The 19,294-nt window shown below is 37.4% G+C and overlaps 1 protein-coding gene across 2 annotated transcripts in view; it reads right to left on the bottom strand.

The window, feature by feature from the left end:
- The window catches only part of LOC118815793 (serine/threonine-protein kinase D3-like), a 93,528-nt gene that overhangs the window by 19,102 nt on the left and 55,132 nt on the right, over positions 1–19,294 (bottom strand). For both annotated transcript variants that reach the window (XM_036582155.1, XM_036582154.1), the window contains exons 4-11: positions 16,674–16,805; positions 14,687–14,844; positions 12,910–13,102; positions 11,930–12,007; positions 9,848–10,031; positions 8,363–8,486; positions 5,950–6,027; positions 742–1,018 (exon numbers count right to left, since the gene is read on the bottom strand). In XM_036582155.1, the coding sequence (XP_036438048.1) occupies positions 742–1,018; positions 5,950–6,027; positions 8,363–8,486; positions 9,848–10,031; positions 11,930–12,007; positions 12,910–13,102; positions 14,687–14,844; positions 16,674–16,805 (1,224 nt within the window). The remainder of the gene's footprint in view (positions 1–741; positions 1,019–5,949; positions 6,028–8,362; positions 8,487–9,847; positions 10,032–11,929; positions 12,008–12,909; positions 13,103–14,686; positions 14,845–16,673; positions 16,806–19,294) is intronic.

Below are 19,294 nucleotides of genomic sequence, written 5' to 3'. Positions count from 1 at the left end.
ACTGATTTAAAATCACTCCACAATTTTTACTGTCAGACTGTAAAAACTACACACATTGCAGATTCATACTGGATTAAAATCAGTGACATGTTGGCTTATCATGATTATGAAATTTAGTTGATAATTAATTTCCACATAAAAAATTGCAAATAGTCATTTATTTATTAATTCATTGCATGCATTAATTAAAGTAAAAAAGTGGACAAATTGGCTAATTATCTTGCTTCCTACCTGTTGACACTGAACACTTTTAACTGACAACAGACACAGATCTAGCACAAATAAACAAACATTACTCACCACCGCCCTCTAAAAATGTTACCAAACATCAGATAAACAAACATTACTCATCACCGCCCTCTAAAGGTGTTATTAACAAACCTCAAATAAACAAACATTACTCACTGTCGCCATCTTAAGTTGTTACAGCACCCAGTTATTTAGAAGTTAGAACTTCAGTTTTTCATAAGGCTAAATGTGTCTCGATAAAAGCGTTTTCAACTCAGCTGATTTAAACACACACAAATATTCTGTTTGATGTGATGTAAACATGATTGTGAAAGCTAACACCTGTGGAAAATAACTTCAGTCATCTAAAATAATTGCCATCAGCCGATTATGTATTTCTTGTGACCTGCCTAGGGATCTTGTTCTAAAAATTAAATTGCAGTGCCTCCCCAGGTTAAACTAATCCAGATCCAGTAGGGCTAGAGTCCCTAAGACAGTGTGTGTGTTACTCACTGTGGTCCTTGCCCTGTCCCGGGCCGCTGCAGACGCTGGGCTGTGGGGTGACGGGCATTAAGGCCTGGCGGATAGCCTTTTCCCAGCTCTGAGCCACCTCCATCCCCACTCCGCTCGCCGCCAGGCTGGGGTGCGGCTGCAGGCTGCCTGTGTTCTCCCCGACATAATACACCATATTGTCTGTGATGATCTCAAAACAGTGTGGATTTCCTCCCTGAGCCAGGCTAGTGAAGTCCCGCGCAGACTCCACCTGAAGAATCTCCGACAGGGGGATCTCCTGTATAACACACACACATTTACAGTTCTTCACTTAGTGGACACTGTTATGCAGAGCAGCTCACAAAATGTGCAGCAGAAGCCAAACTGATGTTAAGTACCCAGAGAAACTGTAAGAATGAGCTAAAAGACAACAGCCTCTTAATAGCACAAATAAATCTACAGAAATATAAACACATACAGGCAGCAGAGGCTAAGCTCTGTTCTTCTAGTATTTCTTCAGAAAGAAAGCTGGTCTGCTAGAATAAAATCCAAATGGACAGACACACTGAGGCTGCCTTTCTTCAGCTCTGGCTTTTTCTTCTCTGTCTCTCTCACTCTTTCTGCTCTCCTTCTCAGAAATCAACTGAGCGGGCTCTTTTCAATTGCACTCAATTCCACCTTCCTTCCTTCGGGCCAACCCGCCCATGAGGAGAAACCCATTTAAGAGTGGAGGAGCACTGTGGGCCAGCCAATCAGAGACGAGTGGCCTGCAGACTGCAGCGTGGGGCCTGGTGCAGGCTGGGCCACGATGCCTGTGGTTTGCCCAGAGCGCCACATGACAGGCTGCAGGGCGAGGGTAGAGCTGCACTGATTACAGGGCAGGACGGGACGCCACAGAGCCCGGCACGAGCCACGCTGGAGGACTTCCAGAAACCTCGCCTGGGCTGGAGAGACCCCCACCCTCAGCTTATGGGATTCTTTAACCCCTTAAACTGCAGGCTGTCTATTCAGTTTCTAGTCTTAAGACTTACTGTTCTGTAACTACTACGAATTAGCTACAGTGAATTGAATTAACTATGAAACTAGGACAGTCGCATGCAAAAGTTTGGGCCCCGCTCAAATTCCATGTTTTGTTGGTTTTCTAAGTGAAAAGATGTTCTACAGAGAACACACTTCTGCAAATTTTAATTTACTTAAATTTAATTTGCTGAATTTAATACATCAGGGAAAAAATAACACAAATATGTGGCCTGTGCAAATGTTATGGCACGTTATATTTTCCAGTATGTTGAACAAATAAATAGAAACTGTGCATTAAAATGTGCAGAAAATTTCATATTTAAATGTGTTCCCTGTAGAGGACATTTAAACTTCTTTTCACTTCAAAAAACATTTAAATAAACAAAACATGTAATTTGACCAAGTGTGTTCAAACTTATGCATACAACTGTACATAAGTCACATAGTTATGTCAGTAAAGAACAGAAACATCAACACCGATCCTTAGAGCCTAATAGGGAACTCCACTGATTTTTCAAAATTCCGGCTTAATTCAATGGGTAAGATGTAAATAAAGTCATTCTGAGTGGTCTGATTTAAAATTCTTCACTCTATAGAAACTTACCACCTCAGAATTGTTCACAGTGGTGGTGATAGGAACCAGATGAGTTTAACATCTCTAAAAACTATGTCACAGAAAGTTATTACATGAAATAGTTACAAATATGCTGCCTGATGTCTGAGACATTGTTTTCTGATAGTTTTGAGAAGGTTTTGGGACAAAATCTATATTTTAATCTATATTTTTAATCTATATTTTAAAACCCATTCATGGTGGAGAAGTACATGCAGGGTGCTCTGAGGCAAAATAGTCCCCAGAGAAAACCACTATTTTACTATTAACATGAACAAGCTCAGAAGACTCACTGGTGGTTTTGACAATAGACAATAAAATCTCTATGGTGACCCCTGGTTCCTATCACCACCACTGTAAGGTGAGTAGGTGAGTTTCTCTACTAACAAATAATTACAGATCAAACCACTCTGAATGATCTGTGTTCGCATCTCAGCCATTAAAGTATCCAGAGATGACGAAAAATCTGTTTTAACTTTAAGGGCTTAACTCTTTTCAACTTCTCTATCTCTGTCTCTCTCAAACTGGTTCAGTTAAAAGCAGCTTTATTGGTAGGACCACACCAAGTTACAACACACTTACACAATACATTTATTGCCAAGATGAGTAGTTTTAAATCATGTGCTTAGGTATCTAAGACTTTTGCACAGTTCTGTATAAAACTTTACTATTCTAACTATATATTTTTAACTGCTACATTACATTAAAAACCAAAGCCGCCAAAGGTACCATATCAATGTGCCAACCCACTTTCCCTGTGTCTGCACACAGAAGCTGACATTTTTGTTCATATTTGCCAGCCAACTAAGCGTAATACCCCTCTCCTAACAATTTATACAGTTTCTCTTGCTCTTTGTCTTCAATTTCCTGTGCACACTTCAAAGGAGGGGTGCCATTCTGAAAACCTAACATAGTAATCAGAGGTGCTTTTATCTTCATCATATGGTTTTAGAATGATTTAATTTGTTGATGTATTATGGAAATCTTTACTGTATTCAAAGTACATTATTTCAGCTACATTATAACTTACCAATCAATGTTTGGGTCCAACTGAACAATAGCAAACTAGAAAACTTTCACTTAACACCCCCATTTTACTTCAAAACAAATGGTTCAAATCAGAAAATGTTCAAATCAGAGATTTCCAGTGCTACTATAGGAACATACTGCTTTAGAAATATTGAGTTGAATTGAATTGGCAAATATCTGAATCTGTCAAAAATATTGTCTCTTGGTTAATGCCAATGAAAAAGAATACAGATATATGCAGAAGAGAACATCTAAGAAGCTTGGGTGAGCACCGGTTGTGCAATCTAATTCACTCCAGGCCTAGACAACTTCAAGCTGTCATCCAAAAGAAGGGATGTTTAACAAAATACTGGCCTAAATACAGTACTACATACTGACCTAGATAAAGAACAGAGACACTGATGTTTATTCCACTAATGTTTCAACTCTGTTTACATGTTTACTTAAGTTTTCAGTTAATTACAGGTTAATTTAGAGTTTTAGTTAGTAAACGTGGTTGCTATTGCTGGTTGTTTGAACTTTTCTGATAGATACAAACGAATAAATGATTAATGTATCCTGAAAAGTAATAAATAAACAAGATATAAATTGTATTCAGAGAGTGTCCCTAAGACTAGCTTTGAGCTCTGTAGGTCGCAGCCTTCACTATCATAAAAGACAGGGTGAGCAGAGAGATAGGAGCAGGGAGGAGAGACAGACAGACAGAAAGAGAGAGAGAGAGAGAAAGAGAGAGACAGAGAGAGAGAGTCCACCCTTAGCCCTGCCTGTCTGTGGGAGAGGAGTAAAAAATGTCTCAGACAGACAGCAGTCTGGATATTTTAACAGTTACAGTAGGCGAATTATATAAATAGATCTTGAGGAGTCCATCAGACTGGCCCCACACATTCTACAGCTCCACAATTACAGCCAGAACCTTCTTCAAAAAACAAAAAAGAAACACCATACAGTTCATATCAAGAGTTTTAAATAGGATTTGATAACCACTCATAAAGGTGTGAAGCTAATATTATGGCACAATTCTGATTTTTTAAATAAAGTGAAAACACAAATACGACTGGTGGAACTATTAACACAGTGGAACACAGACTATAAAAACAATAATAGCAGCATTTTTTGACGGTCTCATTTATGTTGAGTGCATATGTTACTGAATATGGCGATAATCAATTACAACCCTTTCTCCAAAAATGTTGGGACAGTGAGCAAAATGTGAAGAAAAACAGAATGCAATTATGTGCAAATCATTTAATTCTATATTTAATGGGAAACAGTACAAAAGGCAACATATCAAATGTTGAAATTAAGAAATGTTATTGTTTTTTCAAAAATGTATGTCCATTTTGAATTTGGTGCCAGCAACATGTTTCGAAAAAGTCAAGACAGGGGCAACAAAAGACTGGTAAAGTTGTGTGATGCTAAAAAGAACACCTGGTGGAACATCTCACATCTAATTAGGTTAATTGGCAGCAGGTCAGTAACATGATTGGGTATGAAAAGACCATCCCAGAGAGACTGAGTCTTTCAGAAGTAAAGATGAGGAGGGGTTCACCACTGTGTAAAACTGTGCAGGAAAAGTAGTGCAACAATTCAAGAATGTTTCTCAATGTAAAACAGCAAAAAACTTGGGGATTTCATCACATACAGTACACAATATCTTTAAAAGATTCAGAGAATCCAGAGAAATCTGTTTGCAAGAGACATGGCCCAAAACCAATACTGGCTGGCCATGAACTTAGGGCTGGCACTGCATTAAACTGCATTAAACCACTGTCTGTGAACAACATTTGTTGCTGAATCCACAAATAAAAGTTAAAGTTCCACCATGCAAAGAAGAAACCATCTATAAACAGGATCCAGAAACACCGCCACCTTCTCTGGGCCTAAGCTCATTTAAGATGGACTGAGGCAAAGTGAAAAGCGTCCTGTGGTCCAGCAAATCAAAATTTGAAATTGTTTTTGGAAATCATGGAAGCCACGTCCTCTTCCTCCGGGCTAAAGAGGACAGGGACCAACCAGCTTAATATAAGCACACAGCTTAAAAGCCAGCATCCGTGATGGTATAGGGGTGAGTGTGAAGCCACAGTATACAGTTGCTATTGTACTGTTATTTACTGTTAATATGAATAAGTAAATTACTGTAAAAGTACTCCAACTAGCAGCCAGTAATTTACAGTGTTTTTTTCTAATATAATTAATTGTGATTGATTGTATATGTCTAATTTGCTCAAATCTGACTTTTTTCCATTTATGAAAGCAGTAAATTTTGTTATAGTTATATATGAAGGACAAAATAAGCTTCAGCAGAATTTATTTATTATTTTTATCACTGGCATCCAGTGAGAGCAACAGTGGCTGCATGTTCCAACCAATGAGTGCACATATTACATATATCATATACACAATCAGTGTTCAACTCATTCATAAAGCATGTTACAGAGGAGACTCATAACTTTGACAGTTCCAAAATTCTGCAGTAAATGCTCTAAAACCATCAGGAAAGTAAAGAGATATACTGTTACACAAGTAACTCACTCATACTGTTGCTTTAAAGACAAACACAGGTTTACCTTGTAGTATTTGGCTCCAGAATCATTCTGGAAAAGGGTGAGACTCTTGCTGTCTAGCCTCCAGTAATGTCTTTTCCTCTGAAAAACAAAAATCAGTGCACTGACATGAAGTGATGCAATGAATTACTTCAAATGTGAATATGTCTATGTAAAACATTTTATATACATTGAAATAATGGTGATATTTGAATAAACTACATAAAATTTCACTCTGTGTCTAATTCATACACAAAACCAAAATTCTTTCCAAAATATGTATGTTCCACTAACTTCACATTCACCGACTTCAACTTAAAATGTCTGTACAGAACAAGAGATTAGCGTGGTTATTGTTGTATACCAATGTCTGTTTTTTTTTCTGGTTATGTACATAGGCATGTGTAATTTAGAGTGTCTGACTGAGTGTGTGTTATAGCAGAGAATGTGGGGACACAAGCAGCTGATATTGAGTCTCATGTTAAGCCAAACAAATCCAAGCAGAGCTACACGTGAAAATACATCAAACAAAAAGATGGCAAATTTGCACAGTGTACAGTTCTGTAAGACAACTGGTAGTGAGTAAAATCACAACTGAATTAACAGACGTCATGTATAATGTTAATGTTAAACTTTTCATATTTCTTATTTTTAGTTTTAGTTGAAATAAAAATATAATAAAATAAAATATGGAGAGCATTCACTGCTGCATGTTGGACTGTAAAGCCTGAAAGTCAGAGATTCCATAAAGCTTTACGTATTAACGTCACATGTACAGACTCAAAAAGAATGTCCGGCTCAACCTTTAGGTACCAAATGCAAAATAAACATTACATTGATAAAGATATGATGACAACAGTAGATAATTCACTCACGTCCTCAGAAGGCATGCACTTCACTAAGTTTTGACTGAGTTCTCTATGAATACTCTTTCAACACACTTGCAATCATCAGATTCCTCCGCTCACAACCCGCATTACAATTTGTTCTTCCACAAGTTGTGTGCAATCACTCATTTCCACCAGAGAGGTCTCCGAATTCCCAAAATTACATAATGTGGCACTCAATTTTGAATTTTGTTGATCTTCAAATTATCCGGTTGTAATTCATGATAAGTTTTGAGTTTTGTCATTACCTTTATAAAAGTATGTAACAAATAAATGCAGATAATTCAACATACATATAGTGCAAAACATGCCAATTCCTTCACCCCCCGTGTAATGAGATGCAATCTGAAGTAGGTTAGTCCAGTGTATTGCTGAAAGAGCAGACATCAGGCTGTAATGAGTCACTGAGTTAAAGGGGGTTAGCTGTTAGCCTTTAGCCTAGCATGGAGATTGGCCAGCTTTCCATGCTCACTGCCTACAGTGCCCCTCACTCGGTCAGCTGCTTAAGACTATGCTGTGGTCTTGGGCCTGTTCGCTACTGCAAGCCGAGAGGCTCTGCCGCTTCTCAGTGAATACTGATAGTGTGAGCAGCTTGTAATATTTTCCAAATTCCACCGGCGCCAGGCGCTCACAGATATAAGCTTGAGTATAAGAGACACATGTATGAGACAAATGATCTGAGAAACTTGAACTTAAAACAACATTCAGCACCATTTTTGCCGAGCCAGAGAAGCTGATGTGTGCTTACATGCACTCGCCTTTATCTCGCTAGGATTAGAAAGCAATGCTGACATCCATCTACACAGATGTTCATTTCTGTTTTTACTATTTCTCCCAATAAAAGTATTTCAGATTTAATTAATTTAGTTGTTTAATATGATTCTTATTAAAAGTGATTCTTATTAAAAGTCCCATAATAACACAGGATTGTTAGTCTACAAAATCAGCTTTACTTAAGCATCCAACATGGTTTAATTTGATAAAAATATCTGTAAATACACTATACTGTGATACATACAAAACCGTCAGAAATCTTAATAATGCGGTGATGTAAATTTTTCACCATATTACTCACTACTACTTCAGATAATAATTAACAGACTGTAACACACACAACTATTGTTCGTTTAACTTTATATCTGATGTTTAATGAACTTGAAGTTTTGAGACAGCCAGGTTTAAATTTTAGTTAAAGTTAATGTGGATTAGCAATATGGAGAAAAATAACATTTATTTTTGTAGAGTTACAAATGCAGTAAAATAAATAAAATGCAGATATTTTAGCAAATTAACCCAGCGCCACCTTAATAGTCTGCTTTTCTGGAGTACAATAAATACTTTTTATCAATTTTAAATATCAATCAAATAATTTATTTTTAGCAATTATCTGCTGATATGACTCTGATATCATCGTGCGTCCCCAGTTTTGAGTCGACAGTGTTAATGTAACATATTTAATACATGTGCAAATGATAACCACTTTCAAATATGTGTTTCTGAATATACAGTTTTTATGGGAGTCTATTATTGAGGTTGAGCTTAAGTCTCACCAGGTTGTCTCGGCTGGTGTAGTGCACCATCCAGCCCTCCTTCACCAAGGTGGAGCTGCGTCTCTTGGTGTGTTTGATGGACTGAACCACACGCATCAGAGGGATGTTGGTGCTGGTGGACGGACTGCAGAGAGGACGGCATGTTAGAGAATAACAAACACACATCAGTCACGCACTGCAAGCTGTGAGCCAAACCATACAGCACAATTAAATATTGAATTAAATTAAATAACACCGAAGACCATGCTGTTTACACACAGCACTGATTGCCAGCTGGACTTGTACAGACACTGCTGTGTGATTTGCTGTAAAGCAGAATGAGGCATGCCGCCCCACGTAAACTCATAGACGAAACTCAACACGCAATACAGCCCTGACAAAAGACATTCTATAGCTGTTTGTGAATTTACACAGTTTTTCCATCAGTCAAGACATATTTGGTGTCTAAAGTTTGCTTCTTTAGATTTCCACTGGAGGTACAAGGCTAATGTAGCTAACAAGTGATAGAAGCTTATACCTTATTGATTAGCACCATGCATCACATATTTGCCTTAGAGTGTTTTTAAAGGGGAATTCCACCAATTTTCCAAAATTTCTGAATAGCTAAATGGTTAAGATATAGAATTATTCAGAGAGGTTTGATGTGAAATGCTTTATTCTAGAGAAACCTACTGACTTCAAATTGTTCGAAGTGGACATCTCAAGTGAGCTCCCTCATAGAAAGCTTTTACAAAAAATGGTTACAAATGATGCTTGAGACATTGTTTTATGATAGTTTTGAGGGCTCTGGCCTTAGAAGTATTTGTGGTGGAGAAGATCACATACGATGTTTTATGGCAAAATAGTCCCTAAAGAATTTTTTTTTCAGATTTAACACTATTTTCATCAACTTTACATATATAATCTCAGAAGATATGTATAGGTTCACTGTCGGTTTTGGACAGTAAATAAAATGGCTATATTTGTGTTGCAGATTTTGTGACGTCTAGCTCCTATCACCACCACTGTAAAGAAAATTTTAGTTGGCAAGTTTCTCTACAATGAAACATTTTACATCAAACCACTCTGAATAACATTATATAAATTTCAAGGATTGATTTACACAAAAAACTTTGACAAATCAGTGGAATTCCCCTTTAAGTAGTCTCTCATAGACTTGCTTATGTGCTTTCTGACACTATATAAAATACTGTTATCTACAAACATGGACAAAACTGTGAAGCACAGCTAAGACTGTACTTTGTCAATTTGTGCTGAACTATCACTTTAAAGCAAAGCGTTTTGTTGAACTGTTCTTCTGAAGCAGTTCCTGTATTGTACTTTTACCGCATGTGTACTGCATGCCTGTAGTTACATTTAATGTACAAATAAAATGTTTTTAAGAATCAAGAATTTCATTCAGGTTAAGATGTATGATTTTAGGAATCTTTAAAAAGAAACTAGTGATTAAGCAGAATGTGTGAGCAGGAGGGAGTACATTGTTACCTGATGGCCTTCACTGTTTCCTCATCTTTCTCCCCGTCCATGAATGCAGCGTCCATGAAGAAGTTTTTGTCTTCCAGATTGGAAACCTCTTCAGCATCGTCCATTACACGACTGGCCTCACTGTTTGCGTCACTGCTGTCCACTTCCATAGTGACCTCAGAGTCAGGCCCTGGACTTGCTGGCTCTGCACAAACACATAGCTCTGTTTATAAAATATCAGGACATGGAGTCATATACGGCTCACATGTACAATACGCTCGATATTACCTACTGCCCGCTGCCGCTTGTTTCACATTTTGGTCACTAAAAATGCAAAGCCTGTCACCTGAGTGGCCACTCAAACTGGAGATTTTACTGCATTTTTCTGTTTTAACAAACCACCAGAATTTTCAGGTGAATTTTCATTCATTCACAAATATCCACCATTAATAACAAAAATAACTACTTTTCAACCTCCCAAGCATTTAGTCAGACACAGTATCAAATCAGATTTTGTTAGAATTCACTAACTGTGACCATGGCGAGAGCTAACATCACAGCAATGTTCTTTATAATGTAAAGTTTTAAGTATTTCCTCTTTCAAAGCAGCACCTGGTTGCTGGTACTGAAGCATGTTTGTTAACTGTAACTACAATTTATACACAATAAACTCAAATTCCTAATTTTGGCCACAAGATTCATTAGGTTCGTGGTCTGAGTGGCAAGTGCAAATTTGTATGTCTACCATAGTATTATATAAGTACCCAAATAATAGTTCGTATCATATGCATTAAATATATTTAAGTAATTACATGTAATAATAACATTGCCCATGTGTATTATATATGCAAAACATTATATGTAATTATATGATGTCCATATGTGTGTGTGTGTCTGTGTGTGTGTGTGTGTGTGTATATATATATACTAGGGGTGGGAATCTCTAGGCACCTCACGATTCGATTCGATTACGATTCAGAGGGCTGCAATGCGATTATAAAACGATTATCGATGCATCCTGATGCATAATTTTTCTATACTGGATTTCTTTTTTCCTCACTGTGTAAGGATTTGGTACTTTTAAAGCAAAGTATTTGTAATGATCCATAATGAATTTACTTCCAATATCTTTTATTAATAAATTAAATGGAAGTGATGGAGCAAGTGAACTAGGAGAATAAGTGAAATAAGATACTGTGGCAATGGACGTCCACGCAGCACGTTACAGCCGTCCTATCCGTTTTCTTCAGTGATTTTATAACTTCGGTTTTGGTCTCGTTGTAGAGAGTTGGGGGATCGCTGTGTCAGTAAAATATCTTCGAGACGGGACGTGTGCAACATAGCGCGAAAGCCCTGGTTCTCAACGACAGAGAACTGGAGTGTAGACTGCAAGTCACATATCAATGCAGTCTCGCCTGGCTAACGAAAAGGCAAAGAGAGAGATTTAAGACGAACATTTGGAGATGAATGGACTTATTCGCATTTATAAGCAGCGCAGTTGGTTTCCTGCAACATGAAATCTGCAACGAGAGACTGTCAAACACTAAAAAGTCAACTCCTCTTTCGAATTTTCCCGTTCCACCTTAATGGTGCCGCATTTACATTCGTCGCCTCAGTCAGAATTACACACTACGTTATAAATTAAAATATAGAAAATCGATTTTTGACATTTGTGAATAAATTCAGAATTGTCCATGTCCGCATCACGATGCATCTAAGAATCGATTTTCCCCCCCCACCCCTATATATGTATATATATATTTGCCTATGACACAAGACTTTTTTTAAATCTTAAAAACGGAAATATGGAAATTTTGTAAAAAAACACTTTACAAAGTCAGCAGCATTTTTGTTGGTCCTGTGGGTTAGAATTTCTTTCAAAGTCAGGACATTTTGTGCTAAAAAATTGAAAAACATGAGCACACACACACACCAGCCAGCTCAGTGCTACTCCTAGACTGCACTGCTCTATAACTGTAACCTCACTGTTTCACACTTGCAACTACTTACTCACCAACCAACAGACAGCCTCCCATGCTATATATTACTTGGCTTAGGGCTAATTTCAATTTAGACTCTCTGTTAGAAGGGGGTGTTGCTTACCTCCGTTGAACACAACCTCACCCAAGCAGTCTCTTGGTACCTTGGATGCACATCTCTTATGGCAGTTGAATTTGCAATCTGAAATAGAGAAATCAGATCTTTACTGCTGAACATCATTATACATTATAAGACTGCTTCTACTTATTTGGCTAAATGAGGGAACATAAATATTTCTTCACTAAAGTATTACATTGTGCATTCCTGCTAATATGAGTTATTGCTACATATTTCTACATTCAAAATAAAGTATGTTTTTGAAAATTTAAATGGCAAAGTGTGCTACTAGCAGTAATATAAACATTTATGATGAAGTGCTGTATGGTAATGATGCACACAAAGTAAACATCAGTTGCACTCTCTAAAATTAAAAAGGCTCTACAGTATACATAATAATATCTGGTGCCTGACAGGCAATATACACACACACACACACATATATATGTATGTATATGTATATATATGTGTGTGTGTGTGTGTTTGTATATTGCCTGTCAGGCAAGATATTATCATTATATATGTAGCCTGTAAAACATATATACACATATATGTTTTACAGGCTACAGGTTCTCCACAAGGGGGTGCCATTAGCAGTCAAACAGTGTTTGATGTTTCACTAGAGCAGTGCTTTGCATCAGTGACACTGTGTGTACTTGTAATTTTACACAATAGTGAATGAAGGCTTTGTAATTTTGTGAGTGTGTATATATATATACACACATACATTTTAGTTGTTTGTTATTGTGTATGTTATTTTAGTTATTCTTATACTGTCATTGTGATATCCAACAGCTTTATCAGACATCTTCAAGTTTTAGCATCTACAGAGCGGTATGCGTTATTTTAGCATGTAGCTATGCTGTGGTCCAGGTTATTTTAAATTGTATCTGTAGTGACGGGTTAATTTTATCATGTCTCTATACTGTGGTATAAGTTAATTTTAGCATGTATCTCTACTGTGGTTGAAAGTTGTGCTGCAGTACCTTTGCACTGCATTCCCTGGCGGAAGAGGCCCTTGAGCAGGCGTTTGCAGTACTGGCAGATGGTGGGGCGTGTGTATGTGTGCACATTGAAGGTGTGGGGCACTTTGACCCGCCCCAGGACCATCTTCTCCATCCAGATGGGCCGACCGCTCCATGACGGAATACGCTTCCCAGCCTCCAATAATGGCCTCTGCTACAGAGAGAGAGCAAGAGAGAATCAATGATGAGATGGCACGTCGTCAAAAAAAAATACATTGTCTGATCATACAGATTAAGTAGTCAGCCTGTACAGACATAGATTTTAAATGTAACTGCAATTAATCACAATGTGTAGAGTTTGTGTTTTTACATGAATGTGTTGCTGTAATATGTATCTATATTGTGATTACGGGCCATGGCTGGGCATGATTTTGCAACACACATATAAACTCAAAGAAAACATATAAAAACATATAAAAACACATAAATCCAAAGTAACAAACTAAAATACATTAGCAATGCAACATATTTCTTATTATATATGCTGTATTAAGTATTTCAAGCTTTTTGGGAACAACAAGAAGTTATAAATAAAATACTGCAATTATCTATTGATAGAAATTTCTTGCCAACTTATCTACTATGAGATTTGTTAATTTTCAAATGTCAATTGTGTCACATTAGTCTATGTTCTTTTTATATGTTATATGTTAGTTTTATATTTTATTTCAAGTTCTTTTGATTGATTTACTTTTTTATTTAAAGCTGTTACACAGCTTTCTCATGTTAGATTCATCTACATGTTGTTCACAATTTTGGACCAACTACCTACCATTTCTTCACATTTTATAGACTAATTAGCTGAAAAGGAGTGACATTTTAAATTGAAAACAGTGATTGCAAACTTTTGAGTGACACTTTTTGAACAGTATTATATGCAAAGATTCTGTTGTTATGTTATTTGCTGTAGTAATATTGCATGGCCTAGTCTTCTAACTGCTTTGGCAATGGATCTCTGAAAGTTGCTGCTATTGCGTCCTGTGGTAAACAAAATGCCCGAAAGCCGGTACGTTTCGCCGTATGTACATTTTCACCTTGACTATCACTGGATCCTCTGATTTACAAGGTCACTGAAGAGTCAAACCAGAGTGTTGCTACATGCAGGCTACCACTGATGAGTATTAAACTGATTAAGACTGGTAACCTCACCAAAATACCCCACACAAACCAGCAAGCTTTATCAAATGCCGTAGTTTAGAGGCTTTGGCAGTAGCTGGTGCTGGTTTGTAACAGCGTTAAAATTGAACAACAGACTTACTTTCATACAACATCATTTCAGTGCAGAATTAGACTGCTTGTGGCATGTATGGAGCATTATTCATAACTCCATAATGACCTCATAATTCAAATGTAGTAACATTTGGAGGAAACATGTTTGCAGGACAAAACATATTGGGTTTGGAAGTGTGACAGTGCACTGTAAAATAACTCTTCTTTAACTTAATTTTGAGATCAATGGACTTAAATGATAATTTAACAGAATATAAAACAGATTCTTGTTCCATTAAGTTACTACTGGAAGTTTAATTAACTCAACATTTTAAGGCAACCAGGTCACTTACTTTTTAAGTTAAAACACCAACCGAAAACAACAACAAAAAAAAAGAAATAATTTTTTCAAAACTTTAAAAAACACACAGAAAAACAGCTTAGACCCAGAGGTCCTTATATGGGCATGATAGCGGTCATTTTACTTAAGTTTATTAAACTGAAACTGAGTATGAGAGAGAGAAAGTACCTCCTCAGGGAATACCACCACGCTTTCAGGGGCCGGAGGCCGAGGGACCGACAGTGAGGGGCCCGGGAGGGACACGTTGGACAGCCGTCTCTTTCGCACTCCACTGCAGTTGTTGGGGATTTTAAATGCGCAGCGTTTGTGGTAATTAAGCCCACAACCTTCAAAACGCAAAACACAAAAACAAGCATTTCAGTTTCACAATTAAAATCAATCACCTAAAATAAGTAGAACTGCCTCATATGTTCAGATTCATTCTCTCCCCTCTATTTAGTGCCACAAACACTGTCTTATGAAACTGTTATTGTTCACAGGGTAAAATATGAATACTCATCAGCACCCACTAGTGGCCTTACAGTCACCTTTCCCAAATACCACACATGCATCATTAGAGCAAAAAGCCTTCAGCGGATGTGACACTGTAATTAAATGCACTTGCTATAATTGCTCCATCATAAAATAAGCCATTATGACTTTTTTTTTTTATTCGAAGCAGGATGGACGCTTTAATCGAGTGATATAACAAACCCGCCGCAGTGAAGAACACCCACAGAGCCACCTCTTAAATTTAGAATGACCTCCACGTAACGGTGGCTTTGCAGGACATGAAAGCTTTTGTCCATTTTGAAAACAGCAGGCAGGAAGCCGCCCACTCAGGGGAAGCGTCCTGGAGCACTGTCTCTGATTCCAGCTCAGGAACAGGATAGCAGAGGGAAGCTAATGGAGACTCAGCTCACGACAGGACAGACAGCCCTTTAATATGGCCCACTTTTGTGCTTACATCATACAGTTTTCGAGACAAAGTTACACTGTCAGAGGTGCTCTTCTATGAAAAGCAACTTCTGTTTCAGTACACAAATACGTCCGATTAACAGCTGCATAATATATTGTTTGTTAAAAGTGGAAGTTCCGACTGACTCATTCACTTAAACTGGTGCTGATAGGAAACAGGTGTCACAATGCTTACAACACAAATATGGTCATTTTATGCACTATTTACTAAAATGACCCATAGATCTGCAAGAGTCTTGTGTGTTTTTATAAGTAATAGTTTTTATATGAGTTTTTATATGTAATCCTGAGGTAAAATAGTGGTTTATCTGAAAATGGTTTTCATTGACGTTCTATTTTGCTTTTCAATGCTTACAACTTCTCTAACAAGCTTGCTGGCATACAGACAAGAAAAGATAACTTTTAAGAAGTAGCTGATGAGTCTCTGACATCATCCAGTGCGGTATCCATTAGCTCTGTTAGCTCATTAGCTCATTTTTAAACGCAAATACACATTTCACAGACAGTTTAACTTCACATGTAATTTCCAAAATATATTCAAATGTTTATGCCTTTAAAACTCTCACTTGCTGTCATAGCCTATACTGCTGTGCTGTACAGCTTACCATCAACATTGTGTTATAACAGGAAATATACTAAGATTATTTAAATTTACAGTATGACAAATACAGTATTTTACTGTGAAAAAACAGCATTAAATTGTCAAATCCTGCCAACAACAGTGTAGATAAAATAAATGAGTAATTGTGCTCATGTGATATTTCATTCATGTGAAATTAACACATTTAAATGAAGCAATTTCAAAGACAAATCTTTAAAATGTACTTGTTACTATGTGATTTTTGCAGTTGCTACTGTTTTTGTTTACATGCTCTGCATAACTGATCTCAATCCGTCTGCTCAGCGCTCTAGAAGTACTGATGATACCCATCATACACTCAGTTTATTATGATAATAGTGTATTGTGATAAGCATACTGTGGCATAATTGATCATAATAACATCACATATTTAAAAAGATGTTAGCCCAAGCCTAAATATCAAAAACAGAAATATGAGGTGATGTAATTGCAGTAAAATATTTTGTCCAGACTGTACAGGTTCAGTCTTAAGACTGCTCTTATCTGTCTTAAACAGCCTTTAATGGAACTTTCCGGTTGCTGTCTCAAGGTTAGAGGTCAGTGGTAATCAGCACTCACCTTCACACTTGAGGCCTTGCCGTACAAGCCCCCACAGCATCTCCCCACAGTCGTCACAGAAGGCCGGAGCTTTGTATGAGTGAACATACAGAGCATGAGGACGGATCTGGAAGTCCTCAACGGTGGCCAAAGCTGCAGGACAGAGACAAATAAGCTGTTAAAAACAACACGCAGAGAGAGCTTTTACATATATTTTGGTTTGGACCGATTAAATTTTTTCTTTAATTCGGTTTCTTCTGACAAATGTGAACACTTGTATTCAGGTGTGCAGCAAATAAATAAACAGTCCACCTCCAAATGCGGCTGGGCGATACATCAAATATTTGCTTTAAATTTGCAATAAATATAAAATACTGCTTACTATACAGTGCTAATACATGTCTTATGCATGTTGTAGGTTCTGTGGGGGAGTGGGGGGTGGGGGGCAGTTGTAGTAGCCTTGCAACTCGCATTGGTCTTGCGAGTATGAAAGTATTAAGCTTCTTTAAGCAAAATGGAATTCCTCAAGCAAAAATGCAACTCACAAAGCAGCTGGATAACATGGTGGCTAACACCACCACCTTGCGTAAGGGGTGACCTGAACAATCTAAAGGCTTCAAATATTCATTGGTGTTTCGGAACTCAAATACTCGCTCTCAAAATCACCCTTAAAAACATAATTATCTTTAGAACTAAAGATAAATTTAAGTTTTCATCAGTACAGTCTAAAATATATCCAGTGGGGGCAGTGATGTATTAACAGTCAGGCTGAAGCCCAGCTGCTTGCTACAGAAGCTGTGGTTGTAGCCTTTTAGAAAACGAACCTGGATCCTGAAATGACCCACATGAACAACAAACTAACTAACCAGCAGAACAAGCCTTTGTGCAAAGACAATTTGCTCTGAACAGCTATCGGCTGTTCATTATTAGAGCGAGACGAATGTAAAAAACTTTGCTTTCATACCGTGTACAGGCACTAACTTCAGGTTAGGTGCCACTGCCTCATAAATGCTGAATGATGTTGCACGCGTAGTGAAAAAAACCCACAGAATTCCGATCTGGCTGTTCTCATTAAAGTCGCAAGGTCATGAATCAGACACGTATCCATACACAAGGGGACATATATGTGGTTTGAAAAAATTAAATTTGCATGTCCACACGGCTCTAAAAAATCAGATCTGTGTCACATCAAGGCAAAGCATCAGATTTGTGCCACTTTAGACTAGTAACGGTCATTCGTAGAGAAACCAGGGGTTGCTCTGTCTACAAGGCAAGGCAAGTTTATTTATATAGCACACTTTATAAACAAAGGCAATTCATTGTGCTTCACATAAATAAAAGCAAAAAAGAACATCAACAGGAAAAATAAAGACAAAGTGCTTAAAAGTGAAAAACAAAAGATAAACATCTTTTAAAAAGCAATTTAAAAAAGTACAAAGTACATAAAGTAGAATAAAAACATAAAAGGAAATTAAAACAAAGGACTTACATGTTATTAAAATTAGCTTATTGAGGGTAAAGTTCAGAAAGAATAAAGTGCAAGTTTTAGAGCTCAAGCACAGGTACAGGAACAGAGAAATGTTTTTGACGTGGATTAAAAATCACTACTTTTAGGGCACATCTAAAATCTCAGAGTTTGTCCCACTTGTATACAGCGTAACAGCTAAATGCTGCTTAACCAGGTTTAGTTTGGACTCTGGGCTCAACTATTTCAGTCTGACCTGAGTCTATTGATCTAAGAGACCTACATGGTTTATATTCTATAAACATATCATTATTGGCATTAACTACTCAGTGATTTATAGACTAGTAGCAGCACTTTAAACTCTATTCTGTAGCTAACTGTGAGCCAGTGTAAAGATTTCAGTGCTGGAGTAATGTGCTCTGTTCCCTTGGTCCTGGTTAAAACTCGAGCAGTAGCATTCTGACTGAGCTGCAGCTGTTTAATGGTCTTTTTAGGAAGTCCAGTTAAGAGACCATTACAGTTGTCCACCCTACTGGAGATAAAAGCATGAATGAGCTTCTCTAGGTCTTTTTGGGAAACCAAACCCTTGATTTTGTCTATATTTTAAAGATGATGAAAGGCTGTTTTGGTGTTTTGATATAGATGGTGAAGATGAGATCTGAGTCTGTAAGAACCCCAAGAATTCGGACTTTGGTTTTTAGAGTCCGAGAATCAAGATGTTCATTCACTAACACTAATTCTCTTCTCTTTGTTGCCTTTTGTTCTTATTTAATTGAAGATAATGTTGGCTCATCCAATTATTTATATGCTCCAAACACCCACACAGTGAGTCTACTGGGCTGTGGTCATCTACTCAGAGAGAAGCATGTATCTGTGTACAATCTGCATAACTATGGTACTCAATGTTGCTGTTCTGTAGAATTTCGCCCAAAGGCAGCATAGAGAGATTAAACAGAAGAGGTCCGAGAACCGATTCCTGGGGGATTGCACGTCATAGCCACCCTATTAGATTCATAACTGGCATACACATATAGCTATTCATTCGTTATCCAAAACCTCAAGTGAACCTGCAGGTGTCTTCTGAGGTTTTATATGTAATGAAGATGATGGTAAAGTAGTGAAAAATCTAAGATAAGATAATATAATCCGTTATTAGTCCCATATCAGGGAAATTTAT

This window comes from Colossoma macropomum, unplaced genomic scaffold (assembly GCF_904425465.1).
Source record: "Colossoma macropomum unplaced genomic scaffold, Colossoma_macropomum, whole genome shotgun sequence".
In the NCBI taxonomy this organism is placed as follows: Eukaryota; Metazoa; Chordata; class Actinopteri; order Characiformes; family Serrasalmidae; genus Colossoma; species Colossoma macropomum.
This window is presented reverse-complemented; position numbering and strand designations above follow the sequence as displayed.